The sequence below is a fragment of the Helianthus annuus genome, chromosome 15 (genome assembly GCF_002127325.2).
Source record: "Helianthus annuus cultivar XRQ/B chromosome 15, HanXRQr2.0-SUNRISE, whole genome shotgun sequence".
NCBI lineage: Eukaryota > Viridiplantae > Streptophyta > Magnoliopsida > Asterales > Asteraceae > Helianthus > Helianthus annuus.
This window is the reverse complement of record NC_035447.2, coordinates 105,250,892-105,274,023: the sequence shown is the minus strand read 5'-3', so window position 1 is coordinate 105,274,023 and position 23,132 is coordinate 105,250,892. Positions and strand designations below refer to the sequence as shown.

At 39.2% G+C, this 23,132-nt stretch overlaps 1 protein-coding gene across 1 annotated transcript; it reads left to right on the top strand.

Moving 5' to 3' along the window:
• The first annotated feature begins 13,569 nt into the window (after positions 1-13,569).
• On the top strand, positions 13,570-15,088 carry LOC110912099 (malonyl-coenzyme A:anthocyanin 3-O-glucoside-6''-O-malonyltransferase). The gene has a single exon (XM_022156774.2). It carries the CDS (start codon positions 13,595-13,597, stop codon positions 14,963-14,965), a length of 1,371 nt encoding a protein of 456 aa, XP_022012466.1. The 5' UTR covers positions 13,570-13,594; the 3' UTR covers positions 14,966-15,088.
• Positions 15,089-23,132: the final 8,044 nt, after the last annotated feature.

Here is a 23,132-nt window from a genome sequence, read left to right as displayed (position 1 = left end):
TAATAAAAAAATAAGATTTTTTTTGGATACTAAGAGTAGCGATTTTAATAAAAAAATATTAAATATTTTTTATGTGTTTTTTATATTTTTTAAGATTTTTTTAGGTTTTTTGGGGGGTTTAGCTTTATGGTTTAGTTTTTAACATTTAGCTTGGGCGGAGGGGGGGGGGGGGAAGGTTGGGTTTTTTTAGATTTTTTGTGGTATAATGGGTTTATTTTGTTGTGTTTACATTGATTCTCGCGGTTCTCACAATAAAGGTGGTTCTCGCATGACCCCTACTCTCTCTATATATATATTAAATAATCATCACTAGTGCTCTAGTGGTGGCTACGTGTGTTTAAGTTTCACCTATGGTGGGTCCGGGTGAGGTTTCCTCTCCGGTTGTTCGAGTCTAGGTGATAAGGGTTTCTCAGTTAAGGGTTTAAATTGGGGATCTATTGTTCGAGGGGGCTCTCTAGCACAAACCCAGTTAAGACAATGTATACTAGACCTCCCGAGATTCACGAATAATTCACACCTTTCAAAAAATAATATATATTAAATAATAAACAAGGTGGGTGTGGAAACCAATAAAATAAAACATATTAAAATCGAAAGAAAATAGTTGACTATATAATTAGCTGGCTGCTTTTGAAAACAAGGAAACAAGAATAAGCCACCACCAATGTTTTTATATGCATATATATACACACGCATTGTCACAAAAGAATTCACAAGAACCTCTAGTGAAAGCCGGAAGAAGTTTTGGTGTGATTAGAAGGATGTGTTACGAGGTGAAGTGTTCCAAGTGTGGCAAAACAACCTGGGGTGGTTGCGGGTTTCATGTCGCCTCCGTCTACAAGAGGATCCCCGAAGGCCAGCACTGCCAGTGCAAAGGGTGGCCCGGTGTCAAACCCATCGGTGCCACCGGCGAAGAGGAGGAAGGATCCAGTTCTTCCTCCTGTTCTATTCTTTGAATATGTGAGTTTTGTTTTGTGATATGTTAGTTTTTTTTCTCTTTTCCAATAAGTTTATGTGGTGTAGAATCTTGAGTAAAGATTGATATGTAATGAATTTGATTTAGTAAGATGATATGCAATGCTCCATCTACAATTGTTTAAGTTGTTTTTTTAACAAAAAAATATTTACCATCATTAACTCTTCCAATAAATTGTTATACTGAGACAAATTAAATTCAGGTTAGATTAAGGCTATTTACGAGCTGAACCGAACCGATCGGACTTTTAATCATGCTCGGTTCGTTTACAAATCGAACTGAACCGAGCGTCTTTTCAACCGAGCCAAAGTCGAACGAGTGCATTTCGATCCGAGTATTTTTCGAACGAACGTCGAGCGGGTATCCAGCGTCACATAACAAATAGAAAAGTGAAGATGGGTTTGTTAGTTTTTAGAGTAAAGTGCAGTTTTTGTCCCTAAGGTTTCGTCCAATTAGAACATAAGTATTAATTTACGAAATAACAAGGAAGAGAAAAAACACGTAACTGGTTCTACCGAGATCATTTGAGCGGAAAGATGAATCGTCGATTGATTGAAGCGGACCTTTGATTGAATAATGATGGTTGATGCGGGGTTTTAATTAGGATTATGTTCTTCTGAATTGAATGGTGGGTTGACACTTGAGTATGGATCGACGCTTCAAATTTCAGTATTTTGACATTTTGACTCAATTACTCTGGATTATTAGACAATGAACTATTGGTATCAACCTTCAATTCTATAATTAAATGGGCTCTAGTTGGATTTCGGACCAAACATTGTTAATATACGTCTCTAGTTATTTTATTAATATATACATATATATGAAAAAATAATTCGAGCCAACCGAGTCGAAATGAACTGAGCGGACCTTTGTTCATGCTCGGTTAGTTTCAAACTGAACCGATCCGAACCGAGCGCTTTTTTCAATCGATCAGAATCGAACGAGCCTCGAGCATCGAACGAGTCTCGAGCGTCGAGCAATTTGAACAACCCTAGGTTAGATGGTCTTGTTTGGTGAGGTTCAATTTCTTCTGCCAATTAATTATAGGACCTGATATTAGTTATGAAGGTTAAATGGTCTTGTTTAGTCAGGTTCATTTTTCGTTTGGCGTTAGTAGGACCGAGCTTTCAATGAAGTTATGAAGGATAAAATAGTCAACTAGCTTGAAAACAGGATTTATGAGTATTTTCAGATTTTGGTTAACTTATGCAAAGATAACACTTAAACAACAAAAAAATTGTATGAATAGAAATTAACCACTAAATATATTAAAACTGAGAGTGGTTAAGGATATTACAATGCATGTTTTCTATAACGGGTTAGAAGGGTTGAATATCCTATATGCGCGAATTGGAGTCAAAGATGGTTATGTTTGTCAAATAAAGTTAATGATCATTCCTAAATTTAGCCTTTGAAAGCAAGTTTTGTCATTTGAAGAATTGAAATGCTAATTTTGAAGGGTTATGAGCATTAAGAGGTTTGTTTAAGTAGTTTTAAGAAATTGCAATGAAAGTATATATAACCATTATAAACATCTAGCACAACCAATTTTTAGAGAAGGATTCTTTTGGATAACATCTATAATAATAAGTTAAAGAGAAAATCATCATCATCATCATCATACCCAGGAAATCTCATCAATAGCAAAACTAAGGTATGGTCTAAGGAGGGTAAGATGTAGACAGTCTTACCTCTACCCCGTAGGAATAAAGAAGTTGCTTCCAGTGAAATCCCGGCTCAATAGTAGTTTTGCATCAAGCCTTGGACACAAGACACATAACACTCAACAATCGGGATAAAGGCCGATTAGTGCATGTACCATTTTGTCTTTCGGCTATCAACGCCACCACATGATACATGATTAACCATCCTCCTCTTTTAACGTTATTTTCATAAAATTAGTAAAATAACATTAAAATTAGTGCACTTTCACTTTTGCCCCTGAACGTCCACACATATATACATTATATGTGTATGCCACAAGCGGGGCTAAAGTTAAAGAGAAAATAAGGAAAAAAAATATATCACCATTCACCACACAAACACCACAATGTATTGTGGTTCTAGTACTACATTGTATGCCCGCTTCTTGATCGCGGATCAAAGGTTATTTTTAGAGTTAAATGTCATTTTAGTCTCTGTGATTTGGGTCATTTTGCCAGTTTAGTCCAAAGGTTTGAAACGTTGCCATTTTAGTCCAAATAGTTTCTAGTGTTGCCATTTTAGTCCATTGGGTTAACTCTGTCCATTTTTTATGTTAGCTAGAAGGGTAATTCGATCATTTTATATGGTCGAATTGTCCTTCTAGTTAACAAAATTACATTTAAAATGATCGAAATGCCCTTCTAGTTAACAAAATAAAGAGATGGAGTTAACCCAATGGACTAAAATGACAACATTTAAAACTATTTAGACTAATTTGGCAATATTTCAAACCTTTGGACTAAACTGACAAAATAACCCAAATCACACGAGCTAAAATTACATTTAACTCTTATTTTTATTATGATACTCCCCTTCTGTCTTCTTTTGTCTCAAAACTAAGTTGTTGTGATATGTCTAAAACATTGATTTTGACCATCTTAATAAGGTTTAAGCATTAGAGAGTCAAGATATGTCTACTTGAAATGTTAAACATCTTTCTTTACATAACACATTTGGCCTCATGTCTCTGTCCACTTTATAAGACCGATACTCCTTATGTACAGACCCATTTGATTTGACCCGTTTTTAATTTAATACCAACTTTAAGGAAGATTACCTGGATTTGCTTGACTAAAAAAAGTTTTTTAAAAATAATTTTTTTATACAAAAATCATTTGAGTTTATATAAATTATTTGTACATAAACTCTTGTTCCTAAGTGATTATACTCTTGGGGTAAAATCATATTCATTTGTTGTTATGGAGTGTGTAGTTGAGTTGTCATCATTTGATCCCATTATTGATTTCTAAATTTGGTGTAGAAGTGGTATGATCGCTTCACAGTTCGATTGTGAAGACGGTATGATCTTCCTGTCTGAAGCGATCTTGTTGGTTATGGCGAGGAGCTTGGTGGTCGGTTGTAAGGTCCCCAAACCAGACACCCACATTCTAATCTCATTACAATGGATAGTCTAAAAGTTTATACGATTTTCTCAAAACAAGTAATGAAATTAAGTTTAAAATGAAAACATTTTATTTAAACTAAAAGTATTAATTATTCAAACGGTAACGAATGTTTTCTTCCACCAACACAAATGCGCCATCCGCTAACCAAGAGCGTCCCCGACCCGTACCAACTACCTGCAAACAAATTTAACATACATGCAAAAGTCAGCTACGCTGAATGAGTTCTAATAGTTAAGTTCAAGCAATAAAATTTACAACAAAACACTCTACTTTCGACTCAAGAACTCTGATTTATAAACATCCCCAAATCATCTTTAAACATATCACAACTCAACCAATATCACAGACTCAAAACTTGTCACCTAACTCAACCCATGATTACACACAACTGGGTTAATTGTGCTTGAAAAAAAATCAATGAATAAACATAAACCACTTACCGCCCATGCAAAAAGCTGAACAACATCGATAACACAAGTTCGAATTGATGTTCCTTGTGATTCAGGTTTGACTTTCACTCTCTCCATTATTTTCTGCAGCATCCAGGTGAAGGGCGAATATGGGTGGCGCCGGTTCGTCTTGGATGGGACGCGGGGTTTTACCGATTATTCCACTGTTGTGCCTTCAGGCGGGTGGGGGTCGAGTTTCCGCGCATCTGGGAGAGCCAAGAGGCTAGCGGCGGTCGAGTAGTCGACCTTGGCTACAGTGTAGGAACTAGGTTCACGTTTTCAATAAAATATATTACAAAATATATATAATAACGAGACTCTCGTTATTTGTGGGAAATTTTTCTAGTACAATACCGGTTACATAAACTAAATAAACAAATGTAAATACAATTTAATTGTACCAATCATGATTCAAGTCGATGTCTTTGGAAGAACTTCAACTGCACCTTCTTGTGCAATCCTTCTTGGTTGAGACTCCACTACAAGACAAGCAAAATATCGTTGACGGTTTTGGTTGAGGCACGTGTTCAACACGCTTCCCTTAAAACAGATTCCGCGCCTCCTCTCAGACGGTTCTGTCTCCCAGGGTACAACAACCCAAGCAGTAGTTGTACTGCCGGAGATGGCACTCGTGCCCGAGGTTACACCGGGTAACATGGTGTTCTTAACATAGAAAAATTAAGTTGTGTAAAAACAATTTAGAGGAAGCTCTTCTCTAAATTTCCGTGGAACAAAGATGAAGTTGAGAAAAAATTTAGAGAATACTCTTCTCTAAATTTCTTTGGAACCGTAGAACTTCTATGTGTGTGTGGGACTTTTTTCTATATTCAAAATGAACTTCCATGTTCATTTTATATCCACACAAAGAATGCTGAGTCAACCCCATTAAACAAGATAATAAACCTTGTAATGAATATGGTTTAATTTCTCATTAATCTTGTACTAAACAAGATATTTAATATTGTAACAGAAAATATTAAAGTTCAATCAAATGGATTAAAATGGTCAACGCGAAACGCTCATTTTCATTCATGACAGAATTAAATGAGTTAAGACCATTCACTCGTGGTTGACCAGTTTTTCCTGGTCGCGCTTGCGCGTAGGCTATACGCGCGCACCACACTAGAACCCGCCCGGACACATAGCCTTGCGCCATGTGGATGCCGCTACGCATATCAGGACGCCACCTGGTCATGCGCCATTCACACTCGCGCGCTAAGGAGCCCGCGCCACATCGACATGTGCCATGCCATAGCATTCGCCTACGCCACCCAAAGGTGCGTCATAAGCGGACCCGCCATTATCTGATCACGCGCTCATGGGCAAAAATACAAAGGCGGTGTGCGAAGTTCAAAGTGCACCACATTGGGCTTATAGCCCACGTCACACGCGCATGTGTGCAGGTGCGATGCACCCTTTGAGTCCCCACCAGTGTTTGCCTTTCAAGGAGTACTCCTCCTTATATACCACTTTAAGTTTGTCATCCCACCTATGTGGGACAAGTTGACAAAACTAATCCATATTATTCATCTTTGTTTGTTCCAAACATACAACTTCAAGCTTTGATATCTCATTCATCTTAGCTCTATTTGGACATAGTTTGAACACAAACTCATAAATAATTATTTATACAACACATATATAAATATTATTGATGTCCAAAATATTTAGTGAAAAACTCATTTTCACTAAATTTCCAACAATCCCTCGCATGAATGGAGATCGATGAAAACACCAAAAAATTCCCCGATGAAACCTCGACAGTCGAGTATTGCAGGATAGGTAGGTTTTGCTTTTGAACCTTCCTTTGTGAAGCATACTTAGTCTACTAGGGTTTTGTAGACGTGATGTCCTTGAACAACCCCCCATTTGTGTAAACGACAATATACATTCACACAATACTTTCCCTAGCCGGGCCATCCCCTCACTATCGTGTCCTATTATGGTCCTGGAACACTAGCCTGGTTCTGCGAGAGCTATAGGATTGCGCACCCCACAATGCCATTCGAAGCGACCCTACTTCTCTCTCACATAGGTGAGTCCTTTGAATCATTAAAAGCATTATGGCTTACTATGATTTCTACAAATCAATTAGCCATATATTATGCTTAGCCTCACAACAATGTCACTGAATATTATAGGAATGGACTAGGATGTATTTAAACACCCTTTTATAGTTTTAGGGGGATATATGAACACATACACTTGCTTATACATAAACATATATATTAGCTATGCCCCCACAGTGACTACCCTTCGGTTCATGATTAAGTTGTCCTATTGAACCTAGATCTTGGGATCTCCAGTCAACTAGGTTAGGTTTCCCTCATGTCCCTTTTCCATGGGCTTTAGTCTCATTCCACAACTTGATCTCTTATCAACCCACTGGTTGTTGGATCCAAAATTATTTGTTGATTTCGCTAATTCAATAATTTTCAGTTTAGATCAGTTGTTCTAACGTGTTCTTGACTCGCTAGTCACTTTGCCTTTTAGTCGATTCATAAGACTTATAACTCGTGATCTCAACCTGGATCCAATTATGCACCTTGTCTTTAGAATGACATGAAATTCGATTCATGGCTAGACATGTTTTCACCATGCCTTTGGTGTGTCATGACTGACATCTTACTAGATTTTGAATCTAACCAATTGGCATTCGAGTCCAATCTACTCGATTGACTCCATATAACCATTGTGTACTCCACTTGGTCATGCGTTTGCAATATATGCAAGTCACCCCCACATTTAAGTGTAATTGGATAGCATCCAAATGGGGCGATGAAAGGTTCTCCCTTTCATTACCATTTCCACATTCAAATGCAAGTCACCCCCACATTTAAGTGTAATTGGATAACATCCAAATGGGGCGATGAAAGGTTCTCCCTTTCATTTCGAGTTTGAGAAAACTTCTCAACTACCATTTCTTCATACCCTAAAGGGTTTGTTTCTTAAATGGTTCCTCCCCCCCCCCCCCCACATTGCTTGCATTTTAATGAAGTTATATTTATAGTTTTGTTTAGCACAAAATTCGTTCTTGTGTCATCACATATTTTGAATGTTTAACGTTAATTTAATCTCTGTCGAGCATATAAATTAACAAGTATTAGTCTAGCATGCTTTAAACCACAATACTTTAGCATGTGAACAGAAGATGCATCATTCTGATTCTTCACAGCCTTAAGAGATAACGCAGTATCTCTTCCGAACATTCGTTTCTTAGTTTAGACACAATAATGAAATTTTATTTCACCATTCCAAAACCATCGGTTTTTAGGAAGGCCTCAAAACCATAGTTAACTTCATCCATTAGGATCATAACTCGTTCGCCTTTTTATCTCAAAGGCTTCACCATTGACTTCCTAAAGACTTAAACATAAGTCTTAATCCAAGTCACTTTGATGAAAGATCTTTCTATAAAATCACTTGAGTCTTGAGATATAGCCAATTAGATTGACTCTCAACAACAAAGCATTCACGTATGCCTATAGTGATATATACATTTACGTTGTTGTTTCATTAATACCATGTATTGGGATACTCTCCCAAATTGAGGACCAAGCCTCCACATAGTTTAAACAACATTGATGGTGGTAGAAACATCTACAAGTCCATCACTATTGTAAATTTCCATTAATAAATTTTCTAAATTTATTAAAATCATTTACAATAATAACATATATTTCTTTCATATGTTATATTCTATGAAAAACTCATATGTGCATTTCCATGTTGATGCTCTCAACATTAGATGACATATCTCGTTTTCGTGCATTTCATCTCAAACCATTCACCACGTTTCTTACGACGCCGTTATGCATTTGATGTTTGATTTGTGACTTATTACATAAGTCATGATCACAACCCGCTCGTTGTGTTTGTGTAAATTACTTTTTACACTTTGTACCAAAATGTGTATCCTTTTGACAAATTATTAGTAGTCCAAAATAAATATTTATCTTTTATTATAATTAAACCATTTGTTTATGTTAAATAAACCCAAACGATAGTCTACCATTTATAATAAAATAAAAGTGGACAAAAAATAAAACGGATACACTAAAGATGTCTAAACATCAAATGCCAAAGTGTTATTATCTTCAACACTTTTGACCGAAATAAACGCAATTATATCGTTCGGTGTCATGTTTTGAGGTACTCCCTCATCTTGGAACTCTAAACTTGAATAATCACAAGTTGTTCAAAATATAAAGTTGTTTACAATTAACTACTCGCAAGTAGTTAAGCAACTTATTATGTCTATAACAACATCGAGTTGTTTTTCACAAAATAGTCTTTCCAAGACTATTATATGGTTTAAGACGTTATACTTCTCGTGGAAGTATCGAATCATTTATAATTCGCAAAGACATGTTTTATTCGTTCAAAACATTTCTCGTTTTTGCAAGTGTTTTAATATTAAACTATATATTTATGTTTTGATTACAAATCAAGACAATAAACCTAATAATAGTTTAGTAAATAAAACAATTTCAAACTCGCTCGTTTGAAAATAAAACGAATACACCTCGTTTTAATAATTAGTTTATCATATTCAAACCATTTCTAACCGCTGTTAGATAATAACGATTACCAGTCGTTAATAATGAGTGGTTTGTATGATAAACAATTCTAATATGCTAATTAGAATTTAAATGTTTAACAAACATTCAAAATATTCGGTTTTTATAAAGTAAACCGCTTCTAACGCGCTCGTTAGAAATAAAACGAATACAATTATTCACTTTTGGTTTAAATGAACGTTTTCTAACACGCTCGTTAGAAATGAACACAAATGTTTTCTAACACGCTCGTTAGAAAATATATAAAACGATTACAAATCATCTTAAATAGTTTATCATAGTTAACCCGGTTCTAATCCGCTCGTTAGAACTTAACGATTGCAAATCGTTAAAATAGTTGGTTATAAAATAAACTAGTTCTAATACGCCCATTAGAAAATTAAACGATCATTTATTGTCATAATCCGTTTTTGGTTTATATAAAATAAACGTTTTCTAACCCGCTTGTTAGAAATAAACAATTGACAAAGTCTCTAAATCGTTTCTAACACGCTCGTTAGAAAATAAACAACTATCAAACTCTTTAAATCGTTTCTAACACACTCGTTAGAAATAATCGATTACAAAATTTGTTTCGAAGTTTATAAACAAAAATTATAAACTATTTCTAATACGCTCATTAGAAATAAACAAATAAAAATCGTTTAAACATATGTGGAAAAAAATCCGTTTCTAACTCGCTTGTTAGAAATTTAAAAGTTTAGACGAAACCGTTACAAGGTTTATTATCCAAAAAAATTGTCTCCAACACGCTCGTCGGTAATTATTTAAAATAATAATATTTTCTAACATGCTTGTTAGAAAATCTAAACATGTATTTTCTAGCACGCTCGTTAGAAAATCTAATCGTCTTTTAACAAGTTAGTTTTACACAATCATCGTATCTAACACGCTCATTAGATATAAAAGATGATATTAAAACTTATCATTCTATACAATTCTAACACGCTCGTTAGAGATAAAAAGTTTTTCTGTCGTTATTCTTTCAACAACGTTTCTAACACACTCGTTAGAAAATATTAAAACTAGTTATTTTATAAAATAATTATTTTCTAATATGCTAATTAGAAAATAAATATTTTTCAATACTTTTAAAACCAACATTAATCTCTCAATTATGGTTACTAAAAGCTTATTAAAAATAAATTAAACGTTACAAACATTTAATTTGTAAGGGGTTACAAAATAAAATTTTCTAATACGCTCATTAGAAAATTTAGTATTTCAAAAACCTATTGAAATACATATTATTTTGTATATGTTCGGTTTTATTTAAACACGAACAAAAACCATGAACTCCAAAACTTGAATCAAAAAGTCGTTTTGCAACCCGGTATTCGCATTAAAGAGTGTACTCCAATCATAAAATTAATCCGGCTCATTGTACTAAATAGATATTTCCCAAAAATATTTTCAAGATTTTAACACAAATCTCATTAAATATTTTAAATTTCGTGAACCTAAATCCTCGTAGAGAAGGGATTTAAGATTGTAGCAACAATCTTCACGAAAGTCTGTTTTAAGATTGTAGGAACTAGGTTCACGTTTTCAATAAAATATATTACAAAATATATATAATAACGAGACTCTCGTTATTTGTGGGAAATTTTTCTAGTACAATACCGGTTACATAAACTAAATAAACAAATGTAAATACAATTTAATTGTACCAATCATGATTCAAGTCGATGTCTTTGGAAGAACTTCAACTGCACCTTCTTGTGCAATCCTTCTTGGCTGAGACTCCACTACAAGACAAGCAAAATATCGTTGACGGTTTTGGTTGAGGCACGTGTTCAACACGCTTCCCTTAAAACAGATTCCGCGCCTCCTCTCAGACGGTTCTGTCTCCCAGGGTACAACAACCCAAGCAGTAGTTGTACTGCCGGAGATGGCACTCGTGCCCGAGGTTACACCGGGTAACATGGTGTTCTTAACATAGAAAAATTAAGTTGTGTAAAAACAATTTAGAGGAAGCTCTTCTCTAAATTTCCGTGGAACAAAGATGAAGTTGAGAAAAAATTTAGAGAATACTCTTCTCTAAATTTCTTTGGAACCGTAGAACTTCTATGTGTGTGTGGGACTTTTTTCTAAATTCAAAATGAACTTCCATGTTCATTTTATATCCACACAAAGAATGCTTAGTCAACCCCATTAAACAAGATAATAAACCTTGTAATGAATAGGGTTTAATTTCTCATTAATCTTGTACTAAACAAGATATTTAATATTGTAACAGACAATATTAAAGTTCAATCAAATGGATTAAAAAGGTCAACGCGAAACGCTCATTTTCATTCATGACAGAATTAAATGAGTTGAGACCATTCACTCGTGGTTGACCAGTTTTTCCTGGTCGCGCTTGCGCGTAGGCTATACGCGCGCACCACACTAGAACCCGCCCGGACACATAGCCTTGTGCCATGTGGATGCCGCTACGCATATCAGGACGTCACCTGGTCATGCGCCATTCTCACTCGCGCGCCCTAAGGAGCCTGCGCCGCATCGACATGTGCCATGCCATAACATTCGCCTACGCCACCCAAAGGTGCGCCATAAGCGGACCCGCCATTATCTGACCACGTGCTCATGGGCAAATATACAAAGGCGGTGTGCGAAGTTCAAAGTGCACCACATTGGGCTTATAGCCGACGTCACGCACGCATGTGTGTAGGTGCGATGCATCTTTTGAGTCGTAGTGTTTGCCTTTCAAGGAGTGCTCCTACTTATATACCACTTTAAGTTTTGTCATCCCACCTATGTGGGACAAGTTGACAAAACTAATCCATATTATTCATCTTTGTTTGTTTCAAACATACAACTTCAAACTTCGATATCTCATTCATCTTAGCTCTATTTGGACATAGTTTGAACACAAACCCATAAATAATTATTTATACAACACATATATAAATATTATTGTTGTCCAAAATATTTAGTGAAAAACTCATTTTCACTAAATTTCCAACATACAGTATCCGGTGTCACGGAGGTTGACACACTGTTACTTTCCGTTCAAAAAGATAACATTGATAACACACAACTGGTTGAAAAATAAAGCAGAAAAAAAAAAAACAAACAAACACAATAACCAACACAACCTAAACCCTTTATTTCAGACACCCACCTTTAGGATAAGGGTACTCGGGGCACCTTCGGTGACCCCTTGCGGTGACCCCGGTTACCGATTAGGGGGGGGGGGGTGCCGCCAGCATCTCGGTGAGGTAGAGAGAGGGAAGAAATCGGTGGGGATTCACCGAAGAAAGGGAGGAGAGAGGGAGGAGAGAGGGAAGGGTTGGACCAATGAGAAATTTTCTTTGTTTTTTTTTTTAATAAAAAACCAAGTCACCTAAGAGGGGAGTGCCGCCATCAATTTAGGGTGTTAAGGAAGTTTAAGAGGGGAGTTGACGTGGCACACGAGGATTGGTTATGCGTAAGAGAGGGGACTCCCCTCTTAGGGGAGTGCCCCTTACACCCTAACTTTGGGGCGCTGACTCCAAAGCCGCATCTAAATTCGGATGGTTCCAACTTCCAACGTGTCTCGGACAGAGTGAGTTCGGGCGCCGCATCTAAATTCTGACGGTTTCAACGGTTCGAACGAGTGGTAGACCCAGAAATTATTTTCTGAAGTGGAGATGAGAAGATCATCCATATTTTCAAAAAGTGTGATCGAGTTTTTTCCTAAAAGATAGACTAATTTTTTTTTTCAAATGGTACACCCGTCTACTCAGCCATCAACTTGGGTCCGCGCCTGGCTCGGACAAAGTGAGTTCGGGTGCATTAAAGATAACTTGCTACAACATAAGGGTGTAGTGAGTGGCTAGACACTTGAAAGTGGTAAAATTCAAAATCAACCAATGAGAGTGTGTCATGTCATTCAATGAAAAGTGTTTAAACTATGCTCAAAAGTGTTGGCAATGGTTAGACACTTCATGAATTCATAAACTATTTAAAAAAAGGAAAAATATGTGAGTGGTTGAGATGGCATGGACCCCACCCCACACACCCCTCTCTCTCCTACCATCCCTCTCCCCGCATCGGCAACCTATCACCGAATCACCATCTTCACCGAGCGGCAAAATGGGTGGGTAGTGGTGTTCCCGCTCAGCAAACCCATTTACCGCTCATGGTTTGCCGCCCACTCCGTATCGCATGATAGGATTCTAGAAGCTTAAAAATTTATATATAATAAAATCTAAACTGTTATAATAAATAACTAGAAAGGTGATGTATTTAGTCAGCACTTACGTCATTGGCTTCATGTGTCACAGTTTTTGTCTCCATGTCACCATTTTTATAAGTCATTAAATTTGTACTTTTCTCTTGGAATAACTGATTTGAAATTAAAAAAAAAAAAACAAAAAACAAAAATAAATGAAAAAAGAGGCCAAATTTGACATAATGTTGAATGTTCCTCATCACTTAAAATCTTTATAAGTATACACGTTTTGAACATTTTACAAAGGGCAACAACAAATGGGTTCCCCAATCTTGACACTCATTGAACAAGCCCATGTATCACCACCACCGGGCGCTATAGGCGACAAGTTATTGCCCCTAACCTTCTTCGACTTCTGGTGGCTAACCCAACCCCCGGTTCACTATCTTTTCTTTTACCAGTCATCCGTCACACAAACTCAATTCATTGAAACCATTATTCCCAATCTCAAACACTCGTTATCAATCACCCTTCAACATTTTTTCCCATTCGCGGGTAACTTAATAGTGTATCCCACTTCCACTAAAAACCCAGAAATCCGTTGTGTCGAAGGTGATTCTGTCGCAGTTACTTTCGCAGAATGTAACCTTGATTTTAACAAACTAACCGAAAACAATCCACGTGATTGTGACATGTTTTACCATCTTATACCTCCATTAGGGCATACTGAACAAACTTTATTTCTGGGTCCGTCACTGGACTTCACAAAGATCCCTGTATTCTCTCTTCAAGTAACACTTTTTCCAAACTATGGAATCTCTATTGGAATGACAAATCACCATTGTCTCGGTGACGCTAGCACGCGGTTTAGTTTCTTAAAGGCGTGGACGTCGATAGCTCGATCTGGTACGGATGAGTCGTTTCTAGCTAATGAAACTTTGCCGTTCTACGAACGGCTTGTTAAAAACCCGAAACTAGATGAAAGTTATCTAAAGTTTGTCAAAGTTGAAAAGTTTAAAGAAGAGTATCAACCTAAAATACTATGTGGACCGATTGATAAAGTTCGAGCCACCTTTATATTGTCTCGAACCATGCTTAATAAATTGAAAAGTTTGGTTTTAACCCAACTACCAACATTAGCATATGTATCATCTTTCACGGTTGCGTGTGCTTATATTTGGAGTTGCATAGCGAAAACACGCGACGATGGGGTTCAAATGTTCGGTTTCACTATCGATTGTCGCACGCGTATGAATCCGCCATTCCCATCGGCGTATTTCGGCAACTGTCTTGGAGGGTGTATGGCTATGGAAAACTCTAAACAGTTAACGGGAAAAGAAGGGTTTGTGACCGCTGCAAAGTTGATAGGTGAAAGTTTACATAAGACGTTAACCGATAAGGATGGTATGTTTAAAGAAATAGAGTCATATGGTGACTTGTTTTCTAATGGGATTCCGGAAACAATGATTGGTGTTGCTGGAACACCAAAGCTTAAGTTTTATGATATGGATTTTGGGTGGGGTAGGCCCAAAAAGATTGAAACAATTTCGATTGATTATAATGGGTCGATATCCATGAATGCCTCCAAAGAAAATTATGAAGATCTTGAGATTGGTGTTTGTCTTTCGACTACTGAGATGAAGTGTTTTGTTAGAATATTTGAGGATGGGTTGGAGAAATATATCTAGATTTTTTTTGAAGGCGAACAAATAGAATATTTCTAGTTGCGTCAAATTATTGTAATATTTCTAGAGTTTTGAACTTTTGATTCTGAATTTCTGAGTCGTATATTATAATAAATATTTTACAAATTTCTAACGAATAATTGAATCCAGATAAAGTGTTTTTTACATCGAAATAGTTGGTAAACGGGCAACAAGCTGCGCCGCTACCCCTTTTTGAATAGCAAAACTAAGCCTTTTAAAAACTACGTTCATAGATCTCGGGGTCATAACATTACTATGCATGACACTTTGAACTCGACTAAGTAGGTCCACAGCCTCTGGCGCCAGAAAACCAAAAGTATCAAAAGCAAATGGGATAAACACGTGTTGGTTGTCAAGGCACGCTTTCTCATGTTTGGTCAGTTTACCCGAAGCAGCCTTTAAAGCAGCCTGACCCACCGTGAAAGCACTACCCCCTAAGCCCACAAGCGGGGAAACCCCTGTTAGACCCACACAGGCATGTTTTCCTCCTACCCATCCAAAGACCAGAATGTCGGTCGGTCGAAGGGTAGGTCTCCCTTCCAACGGGTCTGTTAAGAAATTAACGGGTACCTCTTTCTTAGCAGAAATACCCGCGCACCTGAATATGTCAAAAAGGACATCCCTAACCAAATCATGTCGGTATTTGAACCCCGGGAGCTCTCTACAATGAACTGCATGCTCCCCAAAGGAATCCAAACGCGCCTTATGACAGACAGGGCATACCTCATCAACTGGGAATAAAGGAATCATGAGGCGATACTTAAGGATAGTACGATACTCAACCGGCGACATATGCTGGCCTAACCCATCTATAGGCATAGCAAGAAGGAAATCTTGTGCATGTGGTGCTCGGAGGCACTCAAAAACGGCTTTTTGTCTAACGGTCAAGTCAAACTGTACTTCGATTTCGTTGACAATTTTACTAAAAAGAGCACTCGCCAATGCATGTTGGGCTTTAGGGGGGGCGGTGTCCTTATTAGTGAAACCGCTGAAGTCAAAGCTTGGAATCGTATCACGAAGACAAGCCAAAGCACAAAAATAATCAGAATCCATACCACATATGCCACTGTCTCTTAAGATGTGGTTGCCAATGAGCTAGTGGTGGAGTGGTAAGTGAGAGACCTTGTGTTCCAAGTGAACCAAGTTCAATTCCTACCCCTAGCATTTAGTTTATGCGGCACCTGGTGATGATGGGAGACTAGGCGAGTAGGCGGCGATCGCTAATTCGATCCTTGAATTGAGCGGGTTTTACCTCACCGCACTGTTGTGCCTTTGTGCGAGTGTTCACGGGCTTCGACCCTAGGTGAGGGTTTTCCCCGGTTCGGAAGGCAAGTGTATCCTGATGTGGTGAATTTCGCCAGTAGCCCATTTGGAGGATTTATTGGCCGTTCAAAAAAAAAACATCGTCGTGGTCTGTATGTTTATAGCGGTCCTTTTTTATTTGTTTAATCATTGTTATTTTAGAATTTTCGTTTAAGTAATTTATTAATATTATTATTAGACCATACGAATCGAGCAACCATCTCTTCACATCTTGCATTGTGGCGAATAGAGTGTGGAATTATGTTTCTAGATTGCGTAAAGTTGCTCCGTTTTCAGTCAATACGGTTAGAGAGCTTTTGGATTTTCATGATCAAAGCGGTTTGTGCGGTTTATCGAAAGAGATCTTTCATGGGATTGTTATGATCTGGTGTTGGAGCTTATGGAGGACCAGGAATGATGTTAAATTTTCTAATTGTCAATTTCGAATAGAAGATATTTGTAGAGAAATTAAATCGGTAGGATATTTGTGGGTTAGTAGCAGAGTGAAATCTAGGTCCATTTCTTGGACTGAGTGATGCAACTTTGTAATTATGTAGCCGTTTTTCCTTGTTAGCCTCCCTGTTTCGTGAGTTGGTGGTGTTTTAATGAAGTTTATTTAAAAACAAACAGTCATGTGGTTTGCAAACCACAAGGGACCCCCCACCCTCCCAGGGGGTTGTCACATTTTGGGTTTCTCATGTGGTTGTGGTCACGAGTTTGATAGAGAGAGAAAACTATTGTGATTGGTTGGGCTATGATTTAACCAATCAACTTTTTTTTTAATTACAAACCAAATACTTCACCACTATACTTTCTCATTAAATGATTTAGTTAAAATGACGTGGACGTCACATATCGAGATAAATCATACGACTTACCAAACCACTACTCATTGTCTTTAAAGCTGTACCCTTGTACAATGTCGATATTATCATAACGAGATCCACGAGCAAAATCATAAATAGCTGGCATTGATTATACCATTTCATCAATGTAAAATTGATTAGCCTTTTGGAAAAAAGGAATAAACACAAGAATAAATTTGTTTGACACTGAAATAGAAAAGTTATATAAACATGCGACATGCTTAGGGCTGTTTAAGAGCCGAGCCAAGCCGAGTTAGGGGTAAATTTGGACTCGACACGATTATAAACCGAGCCAGCTCGGATTTGATACCGAGCTAAAAATCTAAGCTTGAGTTCGACTCGGCTTGGTGAGGCTCGAGTTTTAGAAAATTAATACATAACTTTCAAAACTCAAATAGTCTAAAATATCATTCAATAATTTATAAGGCTGCACGGTATGGCATCCCATCCTCCACCGGCGCCGGCGTCGGTCCCATCCCGCCCCCCCGTCCTCCATCCCGTCCCGTCTTCAACGTCCAATTTCAGACGATGGCGACGGTCCTCCAATGGTGGGCCCCCTTTGTTGTTTGTTTGTGTTAGGGACTTGTACATTAGGCTTCAATACTTGTATATAGGGCATAAAATTAAAAAAAAAATAAAAAAAGTGGTTGGGTAGGATCATCCTCCCTAATAGTATATTGTATTTTCAGTAATTGATTTGCTCATTCATTGTATAGATATCTCCACCAATATAGGAGATTTAGTTTGTATTTACCTTGTACTATATATAGTCATTGGATCAATGAGAATAAGCAAGTTGAATCAACCACTTTCATGGTATCAAACCTACATCGATCCTCTCCTCTCTAAAAACCCTACCTGCGCCGTCGATCTCTTCTCTCGGCCGTCGGCAATTTCTTCCCAGCCTCCAACATCTTCACTTCTTCCTCATGGATTCTAAACTTCACCCCGCTCTCACCGTTTCTAACATCAAAACCCATGTCCCCATCCTTCTCGAAAAAGATTCAACCCACTATACTACCTGGAAAACCCTTTACAAGGTACACTGTCAAATCTATGAGGTGCTTGATCACCTATCTCCCAAACCGAACGCTGCCAAAGCCGAGGCTGCGGCTCGTGCCGCCGAAGCCCTGTGGAGTCAACTGGACGCCGTTGTGCTCTAGTGGATTTACGCCACCATCTCTGCACCCCTCCTACATGTCATTCTGAAACCTGGTCAGACGGCTCACGATGCATGGCTCGCTGTTGAGAGTGAATTCAATGATAACAAAAACACTAGGGCAATCTTCCTTGGTCAAGAGTTCGCCAACCTGTCACTCGACAATTTCTCCACCATGGCAGACTACTGCCAACATGCCAAACATCTGGCTGAACAACTACAGAGTGTTGGCTCCCCGGTTGACGATAGGATGTTGGTTATCAAAGTTCTCACCGGCCTAACCGAACAGTATGACAGCATATCCACCGTTCTTCAAAACCGTGATCCCTTGCCTGACTTTAATGAGGTTCGCTCCCGCCTCAATATGGAAGAACAAAAGAAAAAGCGTCAGGTCGTACGGGGCTCTCAAGCCGCTGCTACAGCCCTTGCCGCCACCACTGTCCCGCCGTCAAACACCACTCAACAGCCACCATTTTACACTTCATCGGACCGGGGTCGAGGTCGAAGCAGAGGTGGTCGGGGCCGAGGCCGCGAGCGATCTTTCTCGGGACGAGGCAGATACAGACAGGCCAATCCGCAACAGAACCCGACCCATCCTTATATCGTGTTCCCAAGTAACTGGACTGCCTGTCAGTGGGCCAGCCTACTCAATTCAAACAGCCCGGCCCAACCTCCATGCCCATACCCATCAAGGGCCAACTCTCATTCATCTCAAGGCATCTTGGGCCCACGACCAGATCAGGCTCATCACACAGGCTATTCACCTACTGACATCGAACAGGCTCTGTATTCGTTGGCTCTCAATCAACCGGACCATGGCGTGATGGATACAGGAGCTACCTCTCACTCCGCTAATGAGCAAGGTATATACTCCCCGTCGAACTTTAATACGTGCACTAATAAAAATATAGTCGTGGGTAATGGCATGACTATCCCTGTTGTGGCCCAAGGCAACCAGGTCCTTCCACCCCCCTACCCACCTCTTAAACTTAACAATGTTCTGTTTGCCCCACATATAATCAAAATTCTTATTTCAGTTCGTCGCCTTACTACTGATAACTTGGTTTCTGTTGAATTTGACCCCTTTGGTTTTCTTGTGAAGGATCTCAAAACTCGGGCTCCTATCCTACGATGCAATAGCACAGGCGATCTTTACCCTCTAACAGCTCCTCTTCCCCTACACTCTACTCAACCATATGCTTTTGCTGCTGTGTCTCAAGATCGCTGGCATCAACGTTTGGGTCACCCTGGCGACAAATTGTTACAGTCTTTGAAATTGTCTTCTTTTGTTGATTTTGGAAAACTCAATAAAACGATTTGTCAATCTTGCATTTTTGGTAAAAGTGTTAAATTGCCATTTTATGATTATGTTAATTGTACTCGTTCTGCTTTTGACATTGTTCACAGTGACTTATGGACATCACCCGTACTTAGTACGGGTGGTCACAAATACTACATCCTGTTTTTGGACGATTTTACTAATTTCTTGTGGACTTTTCCCATTGCTACCAAATCTCAAGTGTTTCACATCTTTACCACCCTTCACAATTTAATTCACACCCAATTCACACGTAAAATCAAACAGTTTCAGTGTGACAATGGCAAAGAATATGCAAACCAAAACTTTTACAATTTCTGTAATCAGAATGGCATGCAATTCCGTTTTTCTTGTCCTTATACCTCTTCACAAAATGGCAAAGCGGAACGCAAAATTCGCACCATTAATAACATGGTCCGTACCCTCCTTGCCCAAGCCTCTCTACCCGCTAAAATGTGGCATCATGCACTTGAAACCGCCACATATCTCCTAAACATTTTACCAAGCAAAACTCATCATTTTAAATCGCCTACAACCTTGCTCTACAACTGCATCCCTGGATATGACCATCTTCGTGTTTTTGGGTGCCTGTGTTACCCTCTCGCCCCTTCCACCACCATCAATAAACTCGACTATAGGTCACACCCTTGCGTTTTTCTTGGATATCCTTCAAACCATAGGGGTTACAAGTGTCTTGATCTCAACTCTCACCAACTAATTATTTCCAGACATGTCCACTTTGAAGAATCCATCTTTCCATACCACATCCAATCGCCAACAAAACCTCCCTCCTATGATTTTCTAAACCCCACCATCAACCCTCTAGTTTGGGATTATCTAAGGAATTCCCACAAACCTCAACATATCAACTCATCCCCTGCCCATCCGGCCCAACCCCCACAGCCCACTACACCCGCCCAACTGGCCCAACCCCCACAGCCCACTACACCTGCCGCCACAACTTCACCTTCGCCTACTACACCAACCGGCCCAACCCCCACAGCCCAAACTCCAAATATTTCTTCCCCCACCTCGCTCGGCCCACACCTATTTCCTTCCCAAGCCCAAAACTCTACCGTACCTCCTGACCACCCCTCACCTCTCACTTCGGCCCACTCTCTACTCACATCTACAGCCCAACCCATCCCTCCTTCACCGATCATCACTTCCTCAGATCCCAACCCGGCTGGCTCTGTACCCGCTCAGCCTACGCCACCCCCACCCATCACCACCCGCACCGTACATACTCGCTCTATGAGCGGTATTGTCAAACCCAAACAAGTTTTTAACCTACACACTTCCACTCTCGTCCCCATTCCCAAGAGTCCACAGGTTGCCTTGTCCTCTCCAGAGTGGTATAATGCCATGTCCAATGAATTTAGTGCACTTATTAAAAACAAGACCTGGGAGCTTGTACCCAGAACACCAGACATGAACATTATACGTAGCTTGTGGTTATTTAAACATAAATTCAGGTCGGATGGCAGTTTGGAGCGTTACAAAGCTCGTTTGGTTTGTGATGGTCGTAATCAGCAGACGGGCATTGACTGTGGTGAAACCTTTAGCCCGGTTGTTAAACCATCCACTATTCGTCTGGTTCTTTCTCTTGCATTATCCAGATCTTGGCATATTCACCAGTTGGATGTTACCAATGCATTTTTGCATGGCAACTTGGAGGAAACGGTCTATATGCATCAAACCATGGGGTTTCGTCACAGGGATTTTCCTGATCACGTTTGTCTCCTACGGAAGTCCTTATACGGTCTGAAACAGGCTCCAAGAGCCTGGTACCAGCGGTTCACCGATTTTGTTACTATACAGGGGTTTCGTCAAAGCAAGTCTGACAATTCTCTATTTATTTATCATCATGGTACAGACATTGCTTATCTCCTCATCTATGTGGACGACATTATTCTAACCACGTCCACTGAAGCCCTTCGAAAACGGCTGTTACACACACTAGTGAATTTGCTATGAAAGACTTGGGGCCACTCTCATATTTCTTGGGCATACAGGTTATCCGGGAAGGTGATAATATGTTCTTATCTCAGCAGGCGTATGTTAAAGACATTCTTCATCGGGCATCTATGGACTCCTGCAAACCGGTTGCCACACCAGTTGATACACAGTCTAAGTTATATGTTGATTCCGGGCCTCTGCATGATGATCCGTCTACCTACCGTAGTCTTGCAGGTGCCCTACAGTATCTTACGTTTACTCGGCCAGACATATCTTATGCTGTTCAGCAGATTTGCATGCATATGCATGCCCCTCGACTTGATCATTGGAATGCCTTGAAGCGTATCATACGTTACCTTCAGGGCACGACTGACTTTGGCCTTCACCTAGGTCCAATCCCCAGCTTACGTCTACTTGCATATACTGATGCTGATTGGGCTGGATGCCCTGATACTCGTCGTTCTACGTCCGGTTACTGTGTTTATTTGGGTGACAATCTTATTTCCTGGTATTCAAAGCGTCAGTCCACTATTTCCCGATCCAGTGCTGAGGCTGAATATCGAGGCGTCGCGAATGTGGTTGCGGATATTTGTTGGTTACGTAATCTTCTGCTCGAGCTTCATCATCCTCTCTCCCGTGCTACCTTGGTGTATTGTGATAATGTCAGTGCCGTCTACCTCTCAGGTAACCCTGTGCAGCATCAGCGCACTAAACATATTGAGCTCGACATTCACTTTGTTCGTGAACAGGTGCAACGCGGCCACATTCGGGTATTACATGTTCCGTCTCGTCATCAGATTGCCGATATCTTCACAAAAGGCCTTCCACGCGTATTATTCGATGACTTTCGTACCAGTCTCAACATCGGTCCTCCTGACGTTTCAACTGCGGGGGTGTAATAGTATATTGTATTTTCAGTAATTGATTTGCTCATTCATTGTATAGATATCTCCACCAATATAGGAGATTTAGTTTGTATTTACCTTGTACTATATATAGTCATTGGATCAATGAGAATAAGCAAGTTGAATCAACCTCTTTCACTCCCATACCCTCTAGTGACCATTCTTGGGAGGACTATGACGTGGCGCCTACGTGGCGAATGGTCCTCAAAGGATGGGATGTCACCCTACCCTCTAGCCTAAGAACACATCCAGAATAAATTTAACAAGTCAAATAAAGTTCAATTAAACAGGAAATAACTTTCAAATTACATCGAAATACAATATAAGTTCATTAGCATCTTAAATTCCTAATCAACCCTCAAATATGTTACATACCCAACTACACACCTAAATACTCAGTAAATAATAACCAAATTTTTACTAATATATTATATGTATATAAAATAAAAATATATTATAAGTTAAAATAATCCAAGCCAAGCTAATGAGCGAGCCAAACCGAGACAGTCCGGCTCGTTACGTACCAAGTTGAGCTAGGCTCCCTTTCTAACCGAGCCGAGCCGGCTCGGCTCAGCTTCAAACCAAGCTATATCAAGAAAGCTTTTTCAAAACTAGATCCGGGCGATCTTCAAACAACGAG